At 41.8% G+C, this 10,668-nt stretch overlaps 1 protein-coding gene across 1 annotated transcript; it reads left to right on the forward strand. All coding sequences in view use genetic code 11, as the record gives it.

Annotated features, from left to right (window-relative positions):
- Window positions 1-2,335: 2,335 nt before the first annotated feature.
- Window positions 2,336-8,316, forward strand: EGR_03109 (hypothetical protein; the record flags this gene model as incomplete). The annotated part of the gene is made up of 3 exons (XM_024492358.1): window positions 2,336-2,443; window positions 5,724-6,055; window positions 8,214-8,316. The coding sequence occupies 3 exons, from the start codon at window positions 2,336-2,338 to the stop codon at window positions 8,314-8,316; spliced, it is 543 nt and encodes a 180-aa protein (XP_024353284.1).
- Window positions 8,317-10,668: the final 2,352 nt, after the last annotated feature.

A 10,668-nucleotide genomic window follows, 5' to 3' on the forward strand; every position in this document is an offset into this window, starting at 1 on the left:
GGGCGATCCAGTTACTAGGTTCGAATTTCCTGCTTGCCTCCTCCCTGAAAGGCACATTAAAACAACATAAGTATTACATTTATCTTATGCGACGGGGCGGTTAGTTGAAGCTAACCAAGTGGGTGGGTGTTGGCCTTTACTTTGTAGCGTCCCGAGACTCCCTGAACACGAAAGAAGACACAATACTTGTGCAAAATATATATATTTAGCACAGAGAAGGTGTCTGGGCTATTGGCATGGCCCAAAAGGCCGGCCCACCCATCGAGGTACAAGGGGGCTAATTCTAAGTATAAAGGCGGCGCCTCACCAGAACCGAGGGATAAACCACTACCGTATTACACCTTTGCCTTTTGTAACCTGTAAGCTTCCACTACCTTCTCGGAAAAAAGATGTCGTCATCCATTCATTCGACTTGTTTAGAAGGCTTAGTCACATAGTTGTAGGAGAGAAACAGAGAATCGTGTTAGCGCTGGCGAACCTTCTCTACCCAGAAACTGAGATGGCTTTTAAAAAGCTGTTTGAACATCCTACAGCCCATCTTTGCTTTTGATCTTAGCACCAAATAACACGACAGCTCTCACCTCAGAATTTGTGCTTACTCACTGCAACTGTCGGGCTAACCGCAGATATGGAATCGTCACCCCTCAGAGATTACGGGCGTCATTTAGAGATCTTTTCCACCGTAATTGAAAGGCAGAAGAGGACGACGAGGAGTATGCAACAGATCTATAAAAAATGAAAAAAAAACATTTAAGTTGTTTGCCTACAACCAATATCCGAAAATAGATTACCGGCTAATTTAGGCACAGGTTCCCCCACACACCATTGTTGAGAAACTCCGCAGCACAGACACCAACTTCCCCAGCGACTTGATAAGGTTTGAAGCGAAAACATGCTAGAAGTTGGCTACTACTCCGCATTACTACTTCCATAACGGTCGACAAAACCTAACGTCCTCCTATATGGGCTCTTGCGTCACGTCCCACGATTGGGTGAACCCTTCTACCCTCTGTATTACTTACTTCTAGATGACTCCCATCTGTTCCTATAAGCCCCATCGTGCACATAAAGAGGATATTAATGACATTTCCCCTTTGACGCTGGTGTGATTAGATCAATAGCAAACCACAGGGCTTCCTTGCCTCTTTACCAAAAGGCTAAATCGGTTCTGCTGTCCAACACGCAATAACAGAAGGGAAGATGGTAGTAGAAGAAGAAGCGTTGTCGCATGTCATCATAGCCAAGGAAATCAGCATAGTGGCCATTCTCTTGCGTTTAAATTTGCCTTGAAATGAAACACTGGGGACCATTAAAGTTGTTCCGAATTTTGACTCTAGCACTTTCCATGCAAAGTTACTGTAAAGATGATAGCTCTTTGTCTCATTCGAAGCCGCAGCAATACGCATATAAGCCCAGATATCCATTATTAGTAGCTTATCCGCGTCACCGGCAATGAGTCGAAACAAGTTCAGCAGTTGCTGGTTAATCACACGAGCATATTCGCAGGCAGGTTGTTGGGCTGGAAAGAACAGTAGAATGAAGCATGATAAACACTGGCGAGGATAGGCCGATCTCTGTGCCACTCAGGCGCATATCCCTCCGACTAATAGGATAGGCAGACCATCTTTTTGACGAGATGCTCAGAGACGAGGTTATAAAGCCACCAAAAGCATTATAAGTATCACCGATTTCTCCGACGGTAAGCTAAACGCGGCAGCAAGGAGGCATGTCTTTCCACCACCTTACACGGGTGAATGTGGTTCTTCGCGTTAGATTTAGCAAAGCTTTATCAATTCCAGACGGCGCCTTTTCGAATGTCTAATGTGGTGACCACTTTCGAATACCTTATACAAAGCGTGCTGATTGGACTCTACCTAAAATGTTATGAAATGTAAATAGATGACGAAATTGGCTTCGATTGAGGTACTTGTGAGCATAGCGCCAACCAGCAATCGAGGTTAGGCCGCTTTTGAAACGCAAACTTGGCACTAGCCTGAAAAAGACGACTATCCCTGCTACGCTCATTTTAAATGTTGGGGCAAACTGGCTCATCAGATGGGATGCGTTTATTGAAGCCTGCATAAATAGAGGTTCTAATCAAAGCCAACCAGTCAGACGAAGCTTCGTAGTTTCCTAAGTTTAGCGGGTTGCTATGGTCGTTTTGTGGAAGACTTCGCTAAGATCGCAAGACCACTGTATCAATTGATGAAAAAGCAGACGAAAGCCATTTCAGTTGAGAGAGCACGGTGAAGAATTCAAAGGAGGGATGCAAACACTTTGCTTTGCATCGCCTCCAACATTCCGTAATTTCGAGCCAAGCGCTCCACAATTCGTTATGCATCCCGATGCTGACGGCACAGCCGTGGGTCATGTGTTCGCACTAAAGGATAGTGGAGGTAGGGAACGCGTCATAGCCTATGTGAGCGCCAAACTCAATGGAGAAGTGAGGCTGAAAAGTACGACATAAAGTGAACTATCCGCTATTTCCGCAATGTCCATCCGTTTCAGGCTACTTGGTAGTGAGGAAGTTCATAGTTAGAAAACCTTATCAGGCACTGAACTGGTTGGAAATAATGAAGAAAGGCTGTTCACTGGCGCGTTGGTGGGATTAACTGAGACAACACGAATTCACAGTACAGTACAGAAAATGCACAAATCTGGTACAGCTGAATCCGCTGTATGTCACTGTATCACAGATAAGCAACGAGATGCATCCAATTTTGAGATGATGCGTCCTGTGTCTTCGCCGAAGTCGTAATGAGGCAGAGTAGTTTGGGAGGACATTATTAACGTACAAAGGACTTGAGATGGCACTAACATGCTATCCTCGTATTTTCAGTGTTAATAGTAGGAGAATTTGCTGTTCTGACATTTTCTTACAGTAAGTACGATTAAAATGGTTAAAGAATGGTTTCATCCGGTTAGTCTGTTTTGGGTTTCGGATGTTTGTCTTCCATGGGATTGTAAGTTGCCATAGCAAAATGGATACCAGTAAGTCGCATAGTGAGAGAACCAAATATAATGCGATTTTGTAACTTTTACGCCATGCCAGTAGCTCCCAGCTCTTCTGTGCGACTGCAATACATCTTGTGATACTATAATTTCCTTTCTATTAAAGGAGGACTTGGGCAGCTACATTAGTCGCAACGGTAAACGAACAGGATCCTAAAGGACAATTGCCCAGATTTCTACTGCTAGGTGGTAAATCTTGCCGTGATGGGGGAAGAACGTATGCTACGGGTGAGAGAGTGGGTTGCGACCATTAAGAGAAGGGTTTAAAATAGCGTCTACTTCCGCTAACTACCCCGGTCCCGTGTTCTGCTGGAATGCTTTCAATAAGCGAGGCGACGCCGGCGTGAGCCACCTAAAAATGCTCGCTAAAGGGCCGCACACGGTACCTGTATACTGGTATCACCGATGTGGGTACGCAACACCTTTATTGGGTTCTCTGGGTTCTATCACTCCAGCGAGAAATTGCTGGGCAGCTTTGATTTGCGATCGGTGGATAGGAGTAATAGACGCGAAGCATTATCCTCATGAAACCAATTTAAACCCCATCCTTTGTTAAATAACTGCCTTCAGACCAGTATTCCCATGACTGGCCGTGGGCCTCCGTGATGGCCACTGCATTCCCCCTTACCCGATTCCATTTCCCATGAAAGATAAAGCTCTAGGTCCAGCAGAATTGCCAAGAGGGATCAGAGACGTTGCAGTAAGACATCGTCCCTGTTTTACGCAAATTCGACAATTTTCACGTTTGGGTAGTGGGCGTCTCTGAGGCGGAGTACGTTGTGATGACCAGCAGGGGAGGTTGACCAAGGGGAGTGCTAGGGGAGTCCTCAGTCCCCCCTAGATAAAAGAAGTCATATATTATTGTAATACGATAGTGGTTTATCCCCCGGCATTGGTGGAGCGCCACTTTTGTACTTTGAATTAGCCCCCTTGTACCTCGCTGGGTGGGCTGGCCTTTTGGGCCATGCCAATAGCCCAGACACCTCTGCGCTTAATATATATTCTGCCCGAGTATTTTGTCTTCTTTCGTCTTAAGGGAGTCCCGGGACGCTACATTATGGCAGAATACGTACTGCGGAGGTACGCAATGTCGGTGGCTGCTTGAACGGGCTGGAAGTTAAGCTGTCCAGGGAAATTGCAACGTTGAAGAATAGGGTAATCGCGGGATCATAACCAGGAGTTAAACAAATGAACATAATTTTACATTACGTTCGCAGTGTAAATACAACATTTGCTCTATTTAGGAATGGAAAGTGGAATTGCTTCAGCATTGTTTACACTGAATAGTTTTCCAATAACAGCTTCCTGTGGGTAAGGGCCAAATCAATAGAGGATTTATTTAAATGTCATAACTGATTTGTCTTCGATGAAATATATATTTTATTTAACTTTTCAGGACGTGTTTGTTTCTTGCGGTTCGCTAAAATTTTTACTTTCGCAGATCTTCTCATTGAATTGGTAGCAACAGATTTCCCTGAATGTAGTTACTTTAGAGCACGGAAAATTCATATAAACACTTGATTTCGCGATAATAAAACACTAAATAACAACAACCCAAAATGCACATTCCTTAAATGTGTCACGGACGCGTAAGGGCAAATTTTTGAAGCCCAGCCCTTGCATGTGCTATAAAGCATTCAGGCATTAAAAATGTTTTAGTTTAATCATTTTCCTACAACCTTACCATTGTCGTGAAGTTCACTAATCACCTTCATAATTTGTTGCCACTTAAAAATAAAACACTGCAATTAAATGTTAGAACAAAAGCGAAAACGTATGCGAACAATCCATGCAATTGTTTATTCATCTATCAAATTTGAGTACATCAACTTAAAGTCTTTTTTGGGGTAACCAATAAAAATGTTAGAATTAGAAGGCTTGTTTGCCAGCTGACTTCTCTGTTCATTTTTTCTGAGCCGTCTCGAGGTTGGTTGCCTCCCTTGCCATTTGAGTTATATCGTGCATTTTTGAGATCACAAATGTTAGTCTAGTCAGGGTCGGTCTTAACTATGTGGACTAGGTGTTTCTCTGACGAATTGTGCATTTAATATTAGTTATCTCTTTAACTGTAGGTTAGTTCTAGAGTTATCAACTGACCACGCTTGGCATGATTTTCGTTAATCGCGCAATGCCTTTGTGTGAAACAATGCCTACTTGGTAGTAGTTGAATTTATTACTCCATGAAGTGCTAATTTGGCAGTGAAGTACCTATGTGGGTGTTTGCATCCGCGTTTGCAATAAGTTCTGATTTCATAAACATGATGAAACTAGGTTCTCCTGCCTACTGTTGAGCAAATTCTTCGCTTACTCACCCGAGTTACTCTTTCCGTGCATTCAAACTGCCATCTTTTTTGCTACCTTTCATGTAAAATGCAGTTGAATACTTGCGGTTTCCGGAAAGTGAAGTCTAGTTTTCCCACGTACCATTTCACTTACAAAAGCTTTGGCCAATTTAGTTTGTAGTTATTCTTCCCTAAAATCCCTTAAACTTGCAGTAAGCGTCGGTACTAATAGCAATTATTTTTGGTGACCTTGCCACTCCTGCGGTTGCACTTATGCAACGTTATTGATGCCATAAAGAAATTAGGCTTCAGTTATTTCATATTCTTGAATTTAATTCTGCGCTAACGCAGCTGTGTGACTACTTCATTATTTTGTTATGAGTTACTCTTTTCATGGATTACTTCTTTGGCTTCATCCCACTTTTTCAGCATTGGCATGATTGCACAATGCTAGCCTCGTCATCCAGTGACGATGAACTTGATGATCGGCAGCAACCACCTCCGAGTGCGCCCACAACCCACGTCACAGGCTGTGGTGGTGTTGGACGTGGACACAGGGCTATCGGTAGTCGAGCTGCTCCTGGTGCTCATCCCACAGCACCCGGTCAAATTATAAGGAAATCTCAATCACCACTACAACAGCAGCAAGCGAGTCAGCCTAATGGGGCACGGCGCTCCCAGACTCGTCATCAGATCTTCTCTCCAGCTTCCTCCCGTTCCAGCGTTCGTTCTAACGACGCCTGTGATAACACAAAGCATAGGTCAGTAAATTTTTGTTTTCAAATTTCCCAATATCTGGAAGTGACATGGAAAATGGACTAAATTAAGCTAACTGAATCGTTACACTTTTTGTTATGGTTTTTATGCCATGTCGTGGTTTTACAGTGTAATTTCTTCCATTCTTAGGGAGTTGAAATCATTCGCGTTAAACATCTTTCAAGTAGCTTTTGTCAAACTTTGGGTTTTTGCATCAGCTTGGTCTTGAGCGAAGCCTTTGGTGAGCAAGGTATGATATATGTGTTAATAATGAGCAGTGGGTGGTGTGCGCCAAGGTTAAGCCTGGCCTGCGAGGATTCAAAGAAACCCTTCTCTACACTATTATTTAAAGAAAAAATCGCTTGCATGAGTTTTTGTTTCATGTTGTTACTATCGTTGTCGCTATTGTTGTTGTGTGCTGTCTTCTACATTAGGCATCACTCGCCTGTAGCTGCTCAAACCTGGTACCGGCTCTTTCACAGCCAATGGAAGAACCAACGCTCCTTGGATTTTCGGAACCTTCCCCTTTTCATTCTACTCTTCAAAAATGATAAAATACCTAGTGTCGCATGTATTGGTGTGCTCTTACGTTTTTTTTTCATGCAAAACGCGAGTAATTTACGACCAAGACTAAAATAACGCTTAATACCTTCTAATTGCAAGATAGATATTCAGAAAAGTGGTTACATCCCAAAGCCAGCACCATAGTAACGGTTTAAAGTTGCCATCCTTGCAATTAGGATCTGTGTGGTTATCTGTTAGAAATCTGGCTTTTTCCTATGTTAATCTACTATATCGCATGGTAGTTGGAGGCCATTCTTCGCCCCTCTAAGCAAAAATGTCAAAACATGGAGCGTGTCAATAATTCATTTGGGAATTTTTCGTTAAATTCAGGATGCTGGGGAATTAATAAAGCACATTTTGCTTGTGATAAGTTACAAAATTATTTGGGTCTTTAGGTCGTAATTCTCCCTTTTTTTTCAGTTGTAATTGTTCGGTATAATTACACCTACTTACCATTCTTGGAGGGAATCTTGAGAGTAAACTAAGAAGGGTGTTGTTTCTAGAGCAATTCGGATGCGATATCGAGTGGTACTACTAGACTAGATTCGCATTATATGACTTCCCAAGTTCCCCTAATGAGGCGGTCTCGTACTGCATTAGATGAGGGGTTGTTCGTAGGGGCAGAGATTGGGGGCTGTACCTACTCAAGGTCTCCATCATGAGTCGCTAATTTGAGGTTTGCCTAAAAGTCCCCGTGTTCTGGTTTGAGAGTCTCGCCTCCTTTTTATAGATCTTTTTTCATTTTGTCATGTATTAATCAGTTAGGTTTTGTGGTTCTGTCCGGAACTTTGTGCTGAGTTGACCCCTTACCTAAGCCGTCTCAAGTTGTAGAACGCAAGGCCTTGACCAACCTTGTTTTTTTTTAGCTACTTTCAGTGTTCCTATGCGATAGGCTTGTAATAAACCATTCCACAACCGTGTTTAAATGCATAAACCAGTGTTGAGTGAAGTTTCGATAAACGACGAATCCTGGGCGCATATTTATGTTTTTTTAGAAAATTGATTTGGTCAGCTTGTGGGAGGTACTTCCATCGCGTTTCTATTGTCCGAAGTTTAGCAGTCAAAATCTTTGGGGTTGGAATGTTTTGCCTCACTTCGCGCTTCCACACATGGCATATCCGAAAAAAGGTTTGAAACCCACCGGGATCAAACTGATGGAAATCAGTGAAAATTTGAAAGCCATTAATAGTTTCAGGAGTTGCACGAGGTTAGCTTTTACCGGCTTTGTCCCTTTTGATTTAGCATACCATTCAGCTTCAGGGGTATGCTTTCTACTAAATGCTAGCTCGGCTAAGAGTTCGAATATCAGTCAGTATATTTTCCAGCATTTACTCTCTTTTCACTAACTGAGCATAAAAGCCTCAGATTTGATCTTTTGAACTTCGTCTCATCTAATCTTCGGTGGTTAGTCGCTCTTGAGATTCCATGTCGGAGCAGGTAGAGATGCTACAATCTCCTACCACGAATAGGTTGTCGATAGAAGTCGTCTTAGATTCACTTGTAGACTTCGTTAAGTGCGCTATTTCTAATCTAAAAGTAACTTAATAACACACAAGGACGCGATTATTGGGGATCATTTAAACTTGTTCCTACTTTCAGCTCTAATTCCGACTTAGATTCGTTGCAGGTGTTGAATGTGAAGGTCGATTCAGTTCACTCTTTCCCCAACATCTTCATTATTGTCGCTCCACGCTATTCGTAGAGTTTGTACGTTCAGCAAAACTAACAAAAATATGTTCTCCTTCAAGTCACCCTCACTAGGGCAACCTAGCTAATCCACGCTTAATTAGGACTTAAAATGGTGAAAGGGTTACGAGTTTTAGCTCAATTTGGCCACAATTGCCATCGTGCCAACTGATGGAATAACAACAATAACAACAGTAAGCTCCCTATAAAGTTAGATTAAGATTGGTTTATTTTATCAGGGATGATTCTGACCCATTAGTCAGGTGTTGCTACCTAGGCAGGTCTTAAACGGATTGGAAATGCGTTAAATGAAATGGGCGAAGCCATTATTAACAACTTCAATGAATGTCAGGGTTGGAAAATGGCAGTTTATTGTTCGTCTTTCATTTAGTTTATGAGCATGGTTCTACAGTGGTGCTGTAAACCCCTTTATTCGATGCCCTTTCTGACAGTTGTAATCTAACATTCGCTTCCACTGTGGGAGAATAAACTGATCCCCATAATTGTATGCTGACAAGCTAGCTTTAAAAGAGTGCAGGGCATTGTGACTTTCAGCATAGCTACACTTTGATGGCAGCAGTATCGGCTTTTACCTCCCTTTGAAGTTACATTTTGATTGCACTCATGTTACAATGAGAGAGTCAAATCTTTTTACATCAAACTTTCAAGGAAGCGTGTGTTACTGTATTTTTGTGTGCCGTGATGTAGTTTGTGGTTTCATTCTCTTAAAGTTGCCCTACTACTGTCATGTATGTGCAGGATTTACTTGGCATGGAGGTGAATTTGCGAGATTTTAGCTTTATAAAGAAAGTGGGGGATTGTAAAAATAAAAGTGCAAGAAAATCTAACTAGTTCCATTCGTATTTGGTTCCGAATGTCATTTTCTTCCAAAATTTTATTTAAAAATTGGGGCCTTTTTTCTAAATTTGAAAAAGCGAGTTTAGTTTGGTTAAGAATGGCGAGAGTACCTCATCCTTGGTCAATTTCACAAAGCATGGACTAGCGGATTGATCTGATATAATTATCCCTCTATTTATCTTTCTTGCTAGCACTGTCGTCGAGTATTAATAAATCTTGAGAGCTTCGAGTGATAGGTATAGATGCATTTGTATGCGATCGCTTGCTTATCCGTGGTTACCAAGATCTGTGAAACTCGTGAGACCCACAATGGATGCGCCTAACATGTTTTTCGTTGACGTGCATCAAAATCCGACTAGGCAAAGTTAGGATTCATAGATTTTCAGGCATGATAGTGGCGGAACACCTTTTTTTCAAAATCAACCGCTAATATTTTCGTTCCAGTTGACTATGGTGATGTCATATGCCCTGTTACACGAAGCCATCCACAATTGGGAAACAGGAGGACCTTTTAAGCTCATAGAGTAATCCCTTTTCTAGTTTGGCTTCTGGATATATACAGCTAACTTGATTGAAATTTAATCCAGCTCTTAATAAGGAGTTCATTCTGGTAGATTTGGTACCCTTTATTCCTTCATCTCAGTCGTTACACACATCATAAAGAAAATGACTGTTTACTGAAGATTTATTTTCCCCATTTAATGTATTCTGTTTCAGGTAGCAGTCTTCAGTGCGCCGTAAATTATTAATACAAATTTAATCTCTTCCTTGAGCCTCGTAAAAAACTCATTGAAATCCTGTCGAAGTGATGTGATTCTATCAGAATTATGGACTAGACTGGCTATGGAGTAAGGAAAAAGAGATGAATGGGAGGGAATGATAAATTATTCACTTTCAGTCTTAGTATCAGGAAAAAAACAATAAAACGATTAATGCTTTGGAAACGGTCGGCCAAAATAAGTAAGCATACCTATGTGGATGGTTGTAAGGAAGCTCACTCATCGCATCCATTGCTTCATGTGAAATCTTGCAATTTAACCTCACTTCGGAAATCCCAGGGACAAGGCATTGCCTTCTTATTTACATCCCAAAGAAACTTGAAATCAATTCATCTGGGTCCATGGCCGGGCACTTGCTAAGCATAAATGATGGAGTTGAGAATTTCGCCGATACACTGCGCATATCATCTCCTACTTCTTTTCACTTCCTCTTTTCCATCCTGAGTAAGTCCTGGGCCAAATTTTGCGGCCGACAAAAAAACCTCGCGCATAATTTTCCTCCAACAATTTTACTTTACTAGTCACCGTTGGTCAAGAATGCGTCCATTTATTCACAACTAACGCGAAAAGCTCATTTTTCGGTAAAAGTTGCGTTAAAGGAAACTATAATAAAACCAAATGACAAGCGGATTCCATTATTTAGTTATCGGACTAAGTACTTAAAGGAAATACTTTTAGAAAAGGACTGTTCGCTACAATTTATTCGTTAATAAGCCGAATAAAGTGAAGGC

Source organism: Echinococcus granulosus (genome assembly GCF_000524195.1).
Source record: "Echinococcus granulosus chromosome Unknown EG_S00015, whole genome shotgun sequence".
Classification (NCBI taxonomy): Eukaryota; Metazoa; Platyhelminthes; class Cestoda; order Cyclophyllidea; family Taeniidae; genus Echinococcus; species Echinococcus granulosus.